This window comes from Chelonoidis abingdonii, chromosome 11 (genome assembly GCF_003597395.2).
Source record: "Chelonoidis abingdonii isolate Lonesome George chromosome 11, CheloAbing_2.0, whole genome shotgun sequence".
Classification (NCBI taxonomy): domain Eukaryota; kingdom Metazoa; phylum Chordata; order Testudines; family Testudinidae; genus Chelonoidis; species Chelonoidis abingdonii.
The window spans coordinates 46865890-46882584 of NC_133779.1; the positions used below are offsets into that span (position 1 = coordinate 46865890).

General features: G+C 49.9%; 1 protein-coding gene across 4 annotated transcripts; it reads left to right on the forward strand.

Moving 5' to 3' along the window:
- Positions 1–89: 89 nt before the first annotated feature.
- On the forward strand, positions 90–16643 carry LOC116831792 (SLAM family member 6-like). 4 transcript variants are annotated; one of them, XR_012656843.1, is made up of 8 exons: positions 90–201; positions 6816–7157; positions 10084–10380; positions 11260–11367; positions 12818–12909; positions 13992–14089; positions 15448–15628; positions 16051–16643. XR_012656843.1 is itself a non-coding variant. In XM_075071069.1 (7 exons), exons 1-6 carry the CDS (start codon positions 141–143, stop codon positions 14082–14084), a joined length of 993 nt encoding a protein of 330 aa, XP_074927170.1. In that variant the 5' UTR covers positions 90–140; the 3' UTR covers positions 14085–14089; positions 15448–16643. The 4 variants fall into 4 exon arrangements, 3 of the variants coding, with proteins under 3 accessions (XP_074927170.1, XP_074927171.1, XP_032647950.1); XM_075071069.1 differs by having other exon boundaries at positions 15448–16643; XM_075071070.1 differs by lacking the exon at positions 15448–15628 and having other exon boundaries at positions 16446–16643.
- The last annotated feature ends 52 nt before the right edge of the window (positions 16644–16695 follow it).

The following is a 16695-nucleotide window of genomic DNA, read 5'->3' on the forward strand; positions in this document are numbered from 1 at the left end:
TTTATGCATATTCCCAGACCACCCCCGGTGTTTGTCTAATGGGTGAGAAGATGAATGGCAGGGTGTGTCCTATGTGCTTCACTTCCCCTTGTATTCGCAGCTCAGATTGCATAGTTTCAGCTACAGGCAAAGATGAAGACATGGAGGTGAGACGCCCCTGTGTCCCCTTACTACTCCTGACACTGCTCAGTTTCTTGGCAGGTAAGTGACTAATCACTGGCTTAAAATCTACCAGCACAGGGGAAAGACCCACACAGTGGGCAGGGAAGCAGGAGTTTTTCTTCAGTAGTAAAGTTCTGGAGATTCAAGGTGTCTCATTAACAATATGGTTGGTTGCAGGGAGTAACTAGATTCTTTAGCAAATTATCCTATGTTCATGCACTCAGAGCAGCTACTGTCTATATATATGCAATAGTTTAGAATCAACAGGGGAACAGTGAGTGGTCAGTGGCTGCTCCTGAATATTATCGGAATAATTATTTGATAAATAATATCTGGTGAGTCACTAAACCTATTTAAAATGCTCAGCAGTCTGTAACTCTTTTATCCCCAAATGAATTTTAGTTCTAGGGATTTAGAAAACAGGCAGCGCAAGTGGTATGAAACATTGGAGAGGGAAGTCGGAATCTTATCTATCAAAAAATCTTCTGACAATTGTCAAACAAAAGTAACTGAAGACCTTGGAAAACCTTGATTTCAGTGCACTGTTCATGTTTTGACTGTCTGCGAGGATGAATGAGGGTTGATCTGTGCTGCTTTTTATGCCTGTGACCATTTGGATTTTCATGTGGATTTATTCAATTCACTTATTTGTTTGCTCAAAAGCTCTGGGTACTTTATGGTATGGATGCTGTTGTATGTACAGTGAATCTAGAGAGAGTTACAATACAAGCTATAGAGATCCAAAAACAAGCTGGAGGTTTCATATCAGTGCTTTATTTATTCTTCATTCTGCTCCACTGCTGCCCTTTAAAAAAAATACCTTTCCGTAGAATGTCAGAAAATGGGGAAGTTTGGAAAGTGCTAGAGAAACAAAAAGTTTAATGGATTTGGGAGTTAGAAATCTATAGACTGCTAGAGAATGCCTGTCTGCCTCTGTCTAAGCACCTCTTGTGCTATTCCTACACCTAGATTTCGATGTCTTTTGTCTTAAAACTGCTCCTAGAACAATTAAACTGAGCCCTGGGACATCCAGATGTGTGTGGAACCGATTGGAAGGGAAACCTAGAGAATAACTCACAAGGGCTTTAAAATGAGACTCACATTTTCTGAATATATTTTTGGATGAGTGTTACTTGCTGTTCTTGTAATTTGGTCATGGAAACGTTTGAGAAGGAAAGAAATTTTAACTGGTGTTTCCTTCATTTGATAGAAGATATTTTACCCCTGAGATTGGCAAATGTCTAGATCGCAGGTTCTAAGCTTACAGGGTCTGGTCTTTCTGCGCTTGGCATGTCGCTAAATGGGATGGGGGTTCCTGCTACATGGGAAGAAGAGGCTGAAGATGGAAAAGTTTATCTGCTCTGCTAGATTATGGAATGATAGGACTCCGCAGTTAAGCTTACAACTGAATTTCCATTATAGACTCTTTCTTTGTCTTTTCTATCTCTTCCATCCACCCAGTTCCCATGAGGAAATTATAGCAAGAATAAAAAATGGTCAAAAACGACATTCAGAAAACTGTGACCGTATCATTTCACACCCCCTGAAATGCAGAAAAAGTCTCTCGGTCTCACTCCGGGTGAGTTACCTCTAGGGTTAAGGTCAAATTTTTCTTCTACATTGGAAGCAAATTGGACAAGCAGATCTTAAATGAGGACACCCTAATAACAGAGCTGAGAGTTTTTTTAAAAACAAAACTGCTCACTGCATACATCTGTTGTAGTGGGTTTTAGCCCGTGAAAGCTCATGCTCAAATAAATTTGTTAGTCTCTAAGGTGCCACAAGGACTCCTCGTTGTTTTTACTCATACAGCCTAACAGAGCTACCCCACTGAAACGTTCAGAGCGGTAGCCGTGTTAGGCTGTATCAGTAAAAACAACGAGGAGTCCTTGTGGCACCTTAGAGACTAACAAATTTATTTGAGCATGAGCTTTCATGGGCAAAACCCACTTCACCAGATGTATGCGGTGGAAAATACAGGAGGAAGATATAGATATACACAGAGAACATGTATTTGACACTGTGCAGTGCGAAAGGAGAAAGAGAGAAATAGAATGCCATTTGCTGGACTCCCGTGGCTGAGATCTGGCGTCGGACACCCCCTGTTTAGTTGGCATCCGTCTAATTTACATAATTATTTCAATCGTTATGTTATCATATTGCTACTTGTGACCAGCACGAGTGAGCTTTGTCTAGCAGGTGTTAGGACTGCTGGAGAACTGCCCTGTCATTAAAAGAAAGTAAATTTTGGTTCACGCTGGGGGATTTGCACTGACTCCAGCCAGCTGACTGCTCTGCCCGGATCACTGGGGTGACTGCAAACGGGCAAACCCTGCCCATAGGCTGGGCAAACCGCTCTGTGTCATTTACACCAATGCCGTTTACCCCAGTTCCAAGCAGGGTTAAATGCTACCAGTGCAAGTAGCGGCTTTGCCTGCCTATGCAATGATGCATCTATGCTGGGGTGGGAGGAAGGGGATTCCCGAGCTACAAAAGCCGCTGGTGCAGACACAGTTTTACCAGCATAGCTAGTTTGGTTCAGGAATGGTGGAATAAGCGATAATGGGAAAAGTGCAGCTTTGCTGCTATCAGCCGTGTCTGCACTAGGAGCGCTTTGCCGGAATTGTGCACCAACCAGTATCCCGTGTAGACATGGCCTCCCTCTCTAGCCCTGTTTCTTGCAGACTCTAAAGTTCAGTGTGTCACCCGAGGGCGAGGGAGGCATTTCTATAGGAAAAGGATCATGGATCCAGCCAAAGACTTGGCTGCCACGCACATGTCTTCCTCTGTAATATGCTGCCCATCACCATGGCCTCCAGCCAGGTTTTAGAGCTTCTGTAAGATCATTGGTTACCCCTGTTAGCAGTGTGCCGGGGCCTCTCATTTTGTATCGAGAGGGACCCAGTTAGACATAGCGGGACCTGAAATGTGAATGCTCCAGACTTCAGGATCCTTGGATCTGGGGTTCGGTTGGGCCCATCTATAATTTTGGCTGCAAAAATACAGACTGATCAGTGGACCCTTGAAATTCCATCCTGTCTTGCGGGACGGCAGCTGTCCAAATCTTTGGGTAACAGCAGCTGTTTGGGTCAGCACTTGTGCTCTCTCATCAGGGCCTGTTCATCAGCTGTAGAAATATTCTTGCTTGATGAATGTAATGACTCCCTGGAAACCCCCAGCCAATTAACCGTTAATTAATGACTTGTTGTTAAGGATCAGAGCTACATCTGGCCCAAGCCAAGAGCTGAGTATTCACTTGCTCACAATGGGAAGAAGCTCTGGTCTGGTTCTGATCCAGTTTGTACTGAGGGAGGCCCCAGCTGTGAAATCTGGTGGTGGATCAGAACCTCTGAGAATTGGAGGGAGTTCGGGTCAATGGTTCTGGATTGGTCCTATTTCTAAATAAAAGGGAGATAGTAACGCAGCAGGAGTGTAACGGAGCCATGCCCATGGCACGGACAGGACTCTGCTAATCAGATTACCACTAACTCTTCAAACCCTTAAAACCAGGGCTTAATTTGTAATGGAAAAGGTGCTTCAGCTCAAGCAATTTTTGTACTTTCATTACTGATGCAGCAAGCGCAGCGGTGCCGGGGCTCTGAACTGCCAGGCCCGAGTATGCCGGGTATCAGCCTGGGCAAGCCCTGGTACAAATGAAGCCCTGCTTAAAACCCTAGAGCCTGATCCTCATTTGCATTCCAGGTACGTCTACACAGCAAAAAAGGACCTGTGGGAGCGAGTCTCAGAGCCTGAGTCCGCTGACTCAGGCTCTTGGGCTAGAAAAGCAGCAGAGACGTTTGGGATCAGGCTGCAGCTCACAAGGCGGGAGGGTCTCAGAGCCCTGGCTCCAGTCCGAGTGTTTACACAGCTATAAGCCCAAGTCAGTTGTTCCAGGCTCTGAGCCTGGCTGCTGCCGGGTTTTGTAGCTGTGTAGACATGCCCTGCACTGGTGCTGGGGGCTCAGGTAGATGCATCTCCGCTAGCTGTGATCGAGCTGGTGCGCTAAGAACAGCCGGGAAGCCACAGCTGCATGGGCACAGCCCATGTGGGATCCCATCTGAAACCTGAGCTACGAACCGGTGAGGTCACAACCCCACTACTAGCTTGATCTGAGCTCGCACAAGTACGGGACACTTACAGCTCCAGTGTAGATGCACCCTGGGCCCGTTACTCCGCTTCGGCAGCGTCAAGAGACATTCAAATTAGTGTCAATTAGATTTGTGCCAATTTGAGGGCCCCTTTCCGCATCTAGAGTAGGGTCAGCGTGTGTCTTCACTGCACAGGGCCGGCCCTAGACCGAACAGCGCCCCAGGCGAGGAGCATCTTTGGCATCCCCCTCCATGTGTTAAACTTTTAAATGCCTTGTTTGTTCGGCATTTGTAGCCTATTCCATGACTTTCCACAGTTTGCACACACAATTCATCCCTGTCGTATAGGGTGATAAATTTGCAAACTATATAAATCTATATTTCTTCATGCTCTATATAAGCCAATAAAAAGAAATTCATTTCCTCTAAGCTTAGAGAAATTTCTTCATTTCAAGACTAACTGAAATGTCCGAACATGACAAATGAATCCACCTACAGAACACCCGGAACATTTTGCTTCAAACGTTCTATTTTCCCCTTTTGTCACTAACAACAAAAACAGCCCCCCAAGCCCAGCACTCCCAAGCCCAGCACCCTAGGGGGGGTCACTTGGGTCGTCTGCCTCTAAATCTAGCCCCGAGGGTGTGTAGTGAACTCAGCTGAGTGAGCACCAGTTAAAATAGCAGTGAACACACACGTGGCAACTCTGCTTTTATCTGGGGTTAAAGCAGCAGGACAGCCTGAGGCTCAGCACGTGCTGCTAACCGGGGTGAAAGGCCGAGTGGCTCTGCCTGCATGGCTATGGGAAGCAGAAGTAAGAACACATCCAGCTATCTAGAGCTATATCTGTACAGGTAGGTAGATATTCTGCAGTGAATGCCCTGCCCTCTGTGAGAATCACGCCCTGGCCCTTTTCCACACAGCTAAACGACTATTTTGGACTCCCAAGCAGTAAATCTATGCATCTCACGTGAGGACACGCGTGTCGCATGTGCTTCTATTACATACTGTGCGGTTTGTTGGTCGTGCATTTGGCTAGCCATTTCAGCTTGTGCTTTGCAAACTAAATCGGCCTCGGTCATAGATCAGGATCAGTTTCCACAGGGGGAGGGAGATTCAAATAACTGAGCTGAGGCCGAGAAGAAATTACCAGTGGCTAGTAAGGGGGAGAAAAGCACAACCCAGCCCCCACAAACCCCCCTTTCCTGACTCTGAGCGCGGAAATGTCTCTGTAATACAGGAAACAAGCAGCTTATAATTTTGGCCACTGGAAGAGTTAATGCAGAATAAACTCTGTGATGTGGTCACTTGATCTTCCTTTCAATATGCAATCGCATCTGTCGCTTCTCCCTCAAAGGGCCGCATGGCAGACAAAGAACGGGGCTCAGATGAGACTGAAGACCAGACTTTTCATGCGGCCGGTTTCATCTCAGTGCTCTTTATAAAATACAGGCCAAATCCTGCAGTTCTTACTCAGGCAAAACTCCCCTTAAGAGTCAAGTTAACGGCAGCTTTGCCTGCGTAAGGATGAGGTGATTTGGGCCTATAGGTAGCAGTTGGTCCTTCCTGGGAGGAAGGAGAGACGTGAAAAGGCACTAGACTCAGGACATGCAGGACTGGATTTTTCACAAGAGCTCTGCTCCCAACATACAGAGCTCTTCTGAAAACCTGCCCCCTTACCTCCTGCCCCCGCCCCCCCCCCCGTCTCCACATTCTTTGGGGCAGGGAATGTCTGTCACTTCCTACAGTGCCTAGCACAATAGCGCTCTGATCTCAGCTGGGGCTGCTAGGTGCTGCTGAAATAGAAATAATAACAAAGAACAACCCACTGCTGTAATGCGACCGCTTCTGAGGTGGAGCAGGGCAGCTGTTCACCAGCGCACAGCAACACAGCACTAGTTTAGGGGAGGAAGTCAGTGAAGAAGGAGCCTCCTTCCCATTGGAATTGCCGTAGTTAATTAGGGCGACGATAGAAGGCCAACACAAAGAACAAATGTGTGTAGCAAGATACTACGCCCCTGGCCTTTTATACTGGAGTGAGATGAGGTGTTTAACACCAGCAGAATTACCTTAGGTATCAAATTATAAGAGAGACCAAAATGATACTACAGACTCTAAGTGACAAACGTGGATATTTTATTGGTTACCTACCGTTCATGGGTTGGCTGCAATAGATAAAACCTGTGTTGGCATATAAGAAATATAGGTTCTGTTGCAGAGAACAAACTATTCCTGGTTCTCAAATACAATTTAAAAACCTGGGGAGGGCCTAAGTTATATTTAAGGATGAATGTGAAATTATGTGGGTGGATGTGAATGAAATGTTCTTACCACCCGCAACCTGTCTGTGCCTTATCTGTAAGAACTACCTGGTGAAGGAATAGAATATCCTGTTAACTCCTTCGTTCTTGTCCTCCACGTGCCTGTCAGCCCTGTGTTTTGCTCCAAAGCGTTATAAAAGAAAGAGACAGCTTGAGCTGTTCATATTCAGTATCATGCTGATAAAATATCACAGTCTTTTTTGGGGGAGGACTGGTTGTTTTTGGTTGTTTTTGCATTTTTTAGGCATCATAATTAGCCAAGCACTGACTCCCCACCGCCAGGTGAATGGGGTTCTGGGAGGATCAAGCTTGCTGTCTGTGGATCTATTGCCCGAGAAAAATGTGAACAAAATTGAATGGAGCTTTCGTGCTGGGTCAGGTGTGACGATTCAGGTGGCTGAATTCAATGGAGGAAAGTTTGAGCGACCCGATCCCAGTGACAGATTTAAGCAGAGGCTAGAAAAGTACAACGAGACCTCGCTGAGGATCAAGGTTCTGGAGCTGGGCGATCACGGAGTTTATGAGGCCCGGATTAAGATAGTACCCGCAACTGTGGAGGAACAGGCCTTTCTCCTCGCGGTCTATGGTAAGTGACGACAAATCGATTTCTTATCTGTAACCCAGTTTCCAGAAATACAAGGGTGTGGCTGAAGCTCTGACTTTGGCAGGGACGGCTCTAGGCATTTTGCAGCCCCAAGCACGGCAGGCAGGCTGCCTTCGGCAGCTTGCCTGCGGAGGGTCCGCTGGTCCCGCAGCTTCGGCAGATCTCCCGCAGGCGTGCCGCAGAATCCACGGGACTGGGGACCTCCTGCAGGCAAGCCACCGAAGGCAACCTGCCTGCCGCCCTCACAGGTGACCGGCAGAGCGCCCCCCGTGGCTCGCTGCCCCAGGCACGCACTTGGCATGCTGGGGCCTGGAGCCGCCCCTGGACTTTGGGCACATAGGTGAAATTCACCCCAAGCAGAGGGACCAGTGCAAGATCTCTGCACCACTTACGTCTTCAAACTAGGGTCTAAGGCAGGGCTGCCCAGAGACGGGGGGCAAGTGGGGCAATTTTCCCCAGGCCCCGGGACCTGCAGGGGCCCCCACGAGAATATAGTATTCTATAGTATTGGAACTTTTTTTATAGAGGGGGCCCCCAAAATTGCTTTGCCCCAGACCCCTGAATCCTCTGGGCAGCCCTGGTCTAAGGAGAATCACAGGATCTGTCCATGTGCAGCAGCCTCACTAAAATATCCCCTTCATACCCCTCACAACCCAGTCCTGTCTCCTCTGCACCACAAGAGGTGCCACAGGTGCAAGGTCACATCAGGATGGGCCGTTCAGCTGGGCCATTCTAACCTAACATTTCAGTCCAGCATGGATGAATTCTAGTGAGATAAGACGTTCAGAGAGATTTCTGCCATCTTGGGCCACAATCTCACGGGACTGGCTGTTCCTGGTGGATTTTGATTGTATCTGAATCAGCACTGGGAAATTGGCTCTTTTTCCTTATAGGGTCCAGCCTAGAACCAAAATGAGAGAGACAAGGATGAATCCAGCGATTCACACCGAGTCTCCGAAACTCAAAGGGGTTCAGACTCCAGGATCAGGTTTCAGCCCATCTCTGCTAAACTTCTCTGTAATCTTCCTGTGTGTTTCTAATGCAAATGATCTTATCAGGTTCCATAAAACCCACATTTAGAAAAACAGAACAACACCTGCCATCTGTGAAATGAGACAAATTGTGGATCTTGATGGGCAATAAAACCTTAGTGCAGTGAGGAAAAGGGGAAAAGAAACGTCTATTTACCTAGGGATCATCTGTCTATTTATCCATCATTAACTCAGCCAGAGGTGAGGGCTCTGTTGTGGGAGGTTCTGTGGCCTGTGATGGGCAGGAGGTTGCACTAGATGATCATGATAGACTCATAGGCTCCAAGGTCAGAAGGGACCATATGCAGGGGCTTGACTATCCATCGCTCTGTCTCTGTAGCTATCGTTACTCTATGATCCTCCCTGTTCATTCACCCATCCTAAGTTTACGCCCCCAGGTCATCTGCCCTTGGTGCAAGGCAGTATTCTGTGAGCAGAGCCCTGCCTGGCCTTGGCAGCTGGGAGAGTGGCTGGGGGTAGATCTGGGTTGTGAATCTGACCCCAATTGGCTGCATTATCTGCAATCAGCCTTCCCCTCCATCCTGGCCAAACACCCAGCACTCACGGGGCCCCAGGCTGGGCTGCCAACACCCCACAAGGACAATTAGGCCAGTTCCTTTGGGACACACCCATGTGGCTTATGGGACGAGTCAGCTCCCCTCCCTTCTCCACTGACCCCTTGGCCAAGTGTTCCCCTGGGGACTCCATCGCTAAGGGGCTGGTCAGACTCTGCCTTCCCCGGGCCACTGGGAGCTCACTGGGCGCCTGCGCATGGAGCAACGGGGAGCTAGCGCTGTTGTCGATTCCATTCCCCCACAGGAGGGTACGTTAACCAGGCTGGCACAGAGCGGGTGCCAGGGCCCCAGAGAGAGAAATTCTCCCTGGGGGAAGGTTGTAGCAATGGAAGGTGCAGCAGGCTGTTACCCACTCCGGGGGGTGGGAGGGGGAGGCCAGTAGCATGAAGAACAGGGCAACATGCCAGGGAGAGCTATAGTCAGACTGGCAGAGGAAGCCTGGATGCAGCCTCTTGTGGAGGAGTCTCAGTGGGGCTGCTGGTGGGGCTTACAGCTGCCGCCACTGGGGGGAGTCCCTGGGGGCAGAGGATGATGGAAGCTCTGCCTGCCCCCCTGCTTGGGGAGTATCCAGCTCTGATAAGCACAGCTCTGCCCAGCTGGTGTGAATCGAGCCCTGCAAGTTCATCCTGCTGTTGCTTAGACACGGCGGGTGACTTACCAGCTGGCACTCGGCCAGTCCTGTCACCTGCAGGGCCTGCCTTCACGTAGGCAGGAAAAGCAGCTGCAGAACGGGGACTGACTGCCCGGGCGGCAGAACTGCAGAGCTGGGGTTAGCGTGGATCACAAACTGAATATGGGTCAGCAGTGTGATGCAGTTGGGAAAAAGGCTGATATCCCTCGGGGGTGTAGGAACAGGAGCCTCGTAGGTCAGATCCGGGAGGTCACGGTCCCGCTCTATGAGTGCTGATGAGGCCTCAGCTGGATCCCGTGTCCACTTCTGGGCTTCGCGCTTTAGGAAAGACGAAGACGAATTGAGAGTTCAGAGGAGAGCAACAAAAATGACACAAGGTTCAGGAAGCCGGACCTGTGAGGGACGGTTAAGAACACTGGGCATGTCTAGCCTTGGGAAAGGAAGATGAGGGTGTGGGGGAATCTGAAGCGCTGCGATAAAAAGGCCAGGATCAGTTGTTCTCCGTGTCCACTGGAGGTAGGAGACGAATAATGGGCTCAATCTGGCCTGGTCTAGGCTGACTTGGCCCTGCCTCAGCGCTGGGAGTGGGACTAGACGACTTTCCGAGGGCCCTTTCAGCCTGGCATTGCTGGGATTCTGGGATAAGAGTTTTCTTTGTGATTTAAACACAGAGCCAGTGCCAGCGCCAGAGATAAAGAGTCACTCGCTCTCCAACACGGCAGCTGGGTGCAATGTCACTCTGCAGTGTGAGGTGTCTGTCAGGGAAGAGGTTAATGTCTCCTGGAGGAGAGGGAACCCACCTCAAGACCTGGGCAATTTGGAGCGGTACCAGCTCACTCCTGATGGCAGGACCCTTCACCTGTCTCTGCAGCCCAACCCCCCAGACTCGACCTTCACCTGCACGGCCAGCAACCCTGGGGACCAGAAGAGCATCTCACTTGACCTGCAGAGCATGTGCCAAAGCAGAGGTGAGGGATTTACAGCCTGTCCCAACCTCGCCTTTTATTGCTTACTGTAGTGTCGCCCCTCTGCCGAGCCACAGCCGAATTCGGGGTCTGGCAGGACAGCTGAGCTTGGTGCAGGAGGAATCAATGAGGCAGAGCCTGGGTATTTTCCAGTGTCATTTCTTTGTTTAAAGACTGCACAGGAACCCTGTTTCGTCCAGCAGAGGAGGTCACACAATGCACGCAGTCAATCCTCCTCTTGCAGAAACCTTCGCCAAGGCACTTAGTGGGTGTCTATACTGCAGCTAGAAACCAAAGCTGACTCGGACGCCCAGGGCTCGGGCTAGGGGGCTGTTTGATTGCCATGGAGACATTCTGTCTCGTGCTGTGGGACTCTCCCACCTCACAGGGTCCAAGAGCCCAAGCCTGGACGTCTGTGCGGCAGTTAAACAGTCCCATGGCCTGAGCCCTGAGAACTGAGTCAGCTGGCACGGGCCTGCCGCGAATTTTGAATTGCGGTGTAGACGTACGCTGAGAAGTCTGAGGTTTAGGTCACGGGTTGGGAAGTCAGCCTATATGATCCTATTGGTCCGTTTTGGCCTTAAAACGTACGGCTCTAGAGTGTATTCGGATTTCCAGCACTTTAGGGCATGGACCTTGGTGTCTTATTTACAAAGCACCTGGCCATATAGTCTGGAATCTGGATCCAAAGTCCACTGGAGCCAATAGAAAAGGTACCACAGGCGTGGGATCAAGTGCTAGACAAAGAGCCGTCAATCCTTCTTCCCACGTGCAGCCAGCCTGGCTCCGGAGCAGTGTTCTGGGAACGCTGCCTTGTCATGCATTTTCCCTGTCGGCGTCGAGCTGGGCAGGGCATCATGTTTTTCTGATCTGTCGACACAGACACACCCATGTGGATGGGGCCTCTTTGCATTGGACTGATCGTCGTCACAGCAGTCTGTGTCGGGATGTGGCTATGGAAGACAGGGAGGAAAAAGCCAGTCGGCCGAGGTAGGTAACGTCCTTCTTACAGAAACAGTAATGGCCCCAGTCAGCTGATGGGTCACAAATAAATAATTGCTGATTATTAACTAATTCATGAGTAATTCTGCCAGCTACTTTTCCCTCCTACACTTCCCTGTGTTTTATGGTTACACTGTTTGTTCTCTTCTCTTGAATGTTAAACAGCAAAGGTCCTGTCTGGCACATGGCACATACATGTAAAGTGTGTGTTGCCTCCTTCTCTAGTGAATGGTTGATAAAAACCTTCTACTGTTACCAGCTACTGGAGTGACTCCTTTAGTTCAAGTGGGAGATGATTGTGTTTTGGAGGTGAAAGCTGTAGGTTCAAAACTGCTGGACAATCCATGATGGAGGGAGGGGGGACGGGGAGTCAACATACTGTCAGAGAAAAACAAATGCTTATTGCGCGGTGTAATGCTTCCTGGTGAGAGGAGCGTACCATAGCCGATGGGGCTGCTAAAGGGTTACAGCTGGCAGTCACGGCTGGCATTGTGTTAATGTTTCCGTTCAAGATTTGTTTAAACTAATAACACTTTGTATCATGCGTTTCACTGGAATGTTTTGCATGTGTAACCCACTGCGGGGAGTGTGGGGCCGAGCCCTCTCTGTGCATCTACAGACTCTTGCGGCTCCTTCTGGAGAACTTTAGCTCAAGCTGATGCCAGAAGCGGGGACTGGACGACAGGGGCTGGATCACTCAGCTGTTCTCCCGTTCTGTTCATTCCCTCTCAAGCATCTGGCACTGGCCACTGTCTGAGACAGGAGGCTGGGCTAGCTGGGCCATTGGTCTGACCCAGTCTGGCCGCTCTGATGAACCTGTAGCCGCTCTGGCTTTTAGCTCTGGAGGTCCTCGGTTTGATCCCTGGTTCAGTCCCAGCTGCCACACAACCTCCGCTGTACACATTGCTACAGCAGTCCCTGTGAGATGGGCCAGTATCAGCATCCTCATTGCACAGAGGGGAAAACTCCTCCATGCAGCTGGCCTGGGTCTGGCATGCCCAAGATGGGGAAGGATCTCAGCGGGAGGGGCACAGACACAAAGAGGCAAGCTCTGATCTCAGCTACGCTGGGGCAAATCTGCAGTAATTACACTGATGGCCTTGAAAGGGTCAATTCATCAGAGTCGCTGGACTGACTTCAGAGTCAGGCCAGGGTAAGTGAGAGCAGAATCTGGGAGGCTGCGTGGCCTAGGGGATAGCGCACTGGACTGGGATTCAGGAGGCCTGCGATTCTAGTCCCTGACCTTCTTGGTGACCTCATGCAAGTCACTGCCCTCCTCTGTTCCTCAGTTTCCCAATCTGTAAAAGAGGATAATTATTCTCTGGCCCTTAGTGGGGAGTATTAGTGCTGGGACGTGGTCACCACGTCTCCAGACCCAGCAGGGTTCCCCACAGCCTCTCAGGGTAGGATAATGATCTGTCCCACATTCTCCCCTAAGCTGCTGTCCCCACGGTCCCAGAGGAGGAATGTCCTTCAGAGCCTCACTATGCTGAGATCAAGAGGAGGTGCCCTCCGGAGGGGAACGACCAGGTGAGTTCCCTTAGGGGGGAGTTATACCACAGCCTTCAGTTCTCCCTTGGGACCTGGCACCTCTACTGGAAGGTAAGCCCAGCCCTGGCTTTGATCAGCAAACAGCTTGTAGACTTGCATCACACTGGTCCCAGAGCCCCCGCAGCAGCACACTTTCTCCTGGTCTCGGGGTAACCCAGCCAGCCCACCTGGGCACTCAGCCACACCTCTGACTCTGAGCACCTATGCGCTGGCCTTCAGGCCTTCTTACTTTGCTTGCAATTTTTGTTTCAAATAAGCTGGACTCTTGGTAACTCCAGGAAATTGCACTGATGGGGCTGTGACCTGCACGATATTAATCAGCCTTGTTTACTGGAGAGTGACTGGTCTGGAAGCAGTATCCTGAGCTGCTGCGAGATGATATCGAAGTTGCCAGCTGTTGTTTTCCTACAGAAATAGCAGCTTCTGATAAATGTGCTCCCATGACGCACAGCAGGAAGGGTGTCAGTCTCGCTCCTGTCTCCAGTCTGTTATTTATGTATCCTTGTTTTTGAGTAACTCCCCTCTGCCTCCTAAACTCTCCCTGATCTTTCAGAGATAGGGGTTTCTTCTTCACTTCCTGTCCTAAACTACTGAGCAGTTTTGCTGTGTGGTTGTTAAACAGCTGCCTTACCCCACCCCAGAGGTGGCTGCATTTCAGTGGTGGGCAAAACTGGAATTTCTATATAGCCTAGAATTTTTATGCAGGGAAAACTCCCACTGACAGCAATTGTAGTTGCAGTGAGTGAGGACTGAGCAAACTCTGAGTAAAGATCTAGCCCAGTATGACTGAGGGTATTTCCTGTTGCCCACAATTCCCCTTAGACACAAGATCATTGTTCCTCGAAGACAAAAATGGTCTAATTTATTGTGCGTCTGGCAAGGGGATAAATGACTGTGACTCATTGTGGAATTCCCTCTTCATTGATCTATGCAGCTACTGACCTCAGGGACACACGCCCAGCTCCTAAGGCCTTCAGTGAATGAAGAGCCATTTCCAGTTCGGGAGAACTAACCAACAAAGACAGGACAATGAATTAGGGTTTTTTTTCTTGTTCTCTTAGGACCCTGGCTTCCCAAGCGAGAGACTACCGATCACCACCATCTATGATCAGATCCGAGTGGTCCCAGCTGGCCCCTCTGAGCAGGTTACCTAGGCCAGGTGAGAGCTGTGGTTAGGGTGGCTCTCGGGCTGCATCTACACCACAGAAGTGAATCGTTCCTAATGGAACAAGTCGAGTGGAACTGGTTTCTGAATGAAGAGCTCCAGAAATGTGTCTCTATCCCACAGTGCATTCTGGGAGGCCAAAGGCATCTCTGTGCATTGTGGGACGGCGATAAGCCGAACCGTTTCTGCTGTTAGCCCCAGCCTGGCTGGAAGGTGTTGGGGTGACCTCGTACAGTTTGTAATGGTGCTTAGACCTGCGAGCAGCCCGGCTAAATGAAAGGGGATTTGGCCTCTGTCTGGACCCGCGAGAGAGGTTTCGGGTGCAGGGGGAAGGTGTGCTACACATCAGGCTGGCTGAAAAATTTCCATACAACCTGCTTTTTGACAGAAATGAATTTGGGGGAGGTTGAAAGTAGGTTTTCTGTGGAAATTTTCAACTTTTTGTCAAAAAACCAGAACATCCGAAAACAAAAATATATCAGCAAAACTGAAAAAAAGTTGTTTGGGAAATGCTACCACGTTGCCTCATGGGGTTTATAGTTTGGCTGCCTCATGTCCCCATTCTGCTGTATGGGCTGGACTCCCCAGCCAGACTACGTTTCCCATGATGCAGCGTGGCCATGGGCTATGTATAGCGGACAATCAGCAGGTGAGTGACCGGGGTGCATTGTGGTAGATGTTGTCCAACCAGAGGGCTGATCCACACAGGAGAATGAGAGCACAAGGCCCCCACACTACAACTCCCATGAGGCACAGTGGTGGTATTTCCAAATCAAAGTGCCCTGTGGGGAATATACAGTTCTCAGTGTAGCGGATCTGTTTCTCATTGACACTAAGCCCCCTTTGCACCACCATGGCTCCATAAAGAGTCCTTAAAGTGGGCATAAATCCTAGTTAAACCCACTTTAAGACTTGGGAACATTGCCAGGGCCTGAGTGTAGAAATTAGGACTTTTCCACATGGGGAAATTGAATAGCTACTACAGAATAGTTCCCCATGTGAACGTTCCAATTCCAGAGTAAGAGTGCTTTGGAAGTGGATTAAGCTCATTTGGGATAAGACTCTCGTGTCCATACAGGGAGATACATAGGTATAGCTATAGCTCTTCAAATTCACGCCCCGCCTTAATCTGGAATAACTTCCCCTTGTGTAGACAGACCCTTAGGTCATGTGGCAGGGGCGCTCAGGAGAAACAGGGAAATAGCACCGCCCAAAATGTAGGTGCTTCCCTGAATGCTCTGGATCTTTTGCACTGGAAACACTGTGAGAACAGAGCGTGTTGTATCGCCCCAAACATCCCTTTTTTACTTCCCTCTCCATAAATCACATGGAGTGCTAAATTCACCCAGCAGGCTGATGGCCTGGGAACAGCTCAGCAGTGTTTGCCTTGCGAGTGGGAGTGGAGCTTTTGGCCATGGTACCAGTCAGCAGAAGCAACTACTGATCTGGGGTCAAGTCCACCTGGCGGGGTGATGCCAAATGGATGAGACACACACGCTTTCAAAGAACCACAAATCTGCTCCTTGGCAGGAGGTGAGAGCTAGTGGGGTAGAGTTTTATCCTGGAATTAGAGCAGGGGGCTGGGAATCAGGACTCCTGGGTTCTGTCCCCACCTCTGGGCAGGAATGTGGTCTGCTGGGGGGAGGACTAGGAGTTTGGGGCTCCTGGGTTGTATGCCCAGTTAAGGGAGGGGAGTGTTATCTAATGGTTAGAGCAGGAGGAGCATGGAAACCAGGACTCCCTATTCCCCCTGACTCACTCCTCAGCTGTGCTTCCTGTTAATGAGATTTCCCTGCCTCCAGGGGAGGGGGTTTGTGTAAAACTCAGCTGAAGTGCTTTGAGATTCCCGAGCAAAGACACACACGCTCACACTCTCCCCCCTCACACACACTGCGTGCACACACAGAGCAACCTTGCAAAATACAATCATTTCTGTCTGCTTTGTTTCAAAATAGAAGCGCCAAAAAAAGTGTGTGGCAGAGACGACAAAGTCCTGCAGCATCCTTGGAGGATCTCCTGGTGGAAAGTGTGTGTGTTCTTGTGGGTCAGGATCATATGTCACCTCTCGAGGAGGCAGCTGTGGCAGATGTAAGACCTTGGAGTTTGCAAGACTCTGCTGAAAATGCCCCAGACACGCAGGGCCTTTTGGGACAAGAAGTGGGAAATGGATTTCTTGGGGGAATCCCAAGGGAAAGGTTCATGCAAATTCCCCCAACTCTGGTTCTGCAACCCCCCCGCCGCCCCAGCCTTTCAAAGCTACGCCCTGGGGAGCGCCTCATTGTCTGCTGCAAACGTGATGTGAGGCAATGAAAGAAAAAGCTGATCTGCCCAATCTCTGCTCTGGTTCCAGATCTAAGACAGATGAAGTTGTAACCATGGGAGAAAAACCCAGTTGTGGGTTTTCAAGGACTGAACCTACCAGAGCCCGAGGTTGGGGCTGGGGCTGAGCTCTGGGAAGCTTTTGAGCGTGTCTAGGTTATTCTGTCGTCTTCATCTGTTTGCTCTGTAATGCTTTTACCTTAAGAATAAAGGCGTTAGCCCAGCAGGAGCGGGGTGGTGACCTGTATCTGCAGGTGACACACTTGTCATGGACCTTGGAG

Bases quoted from the DNA above. Each gene is read 5' to 3' on its own strand.
- LOC116831792 (XM_075071069.1), top strand. From the start codon at position 141: ATGGAGGTGAGACGCCCCTGTGTCCCCTTACTACTCCTGACACTGCTC. The intron at 11,368-12,817 runs GTAGGTAACGTC...TTCTCCCCTAAG, and splicing joins GAAAAAGCCAGTCGGCCGAG to CTGCTGTCCCCACGGTCCCA. The intron at 12,910-13,991 runs GTGAGTTCCCTT...TTGTTCTCTTAG, and splicing joins CTCCGGAGGGGAACGACCAG to GACCCTGGCTTCCCAAGCGA.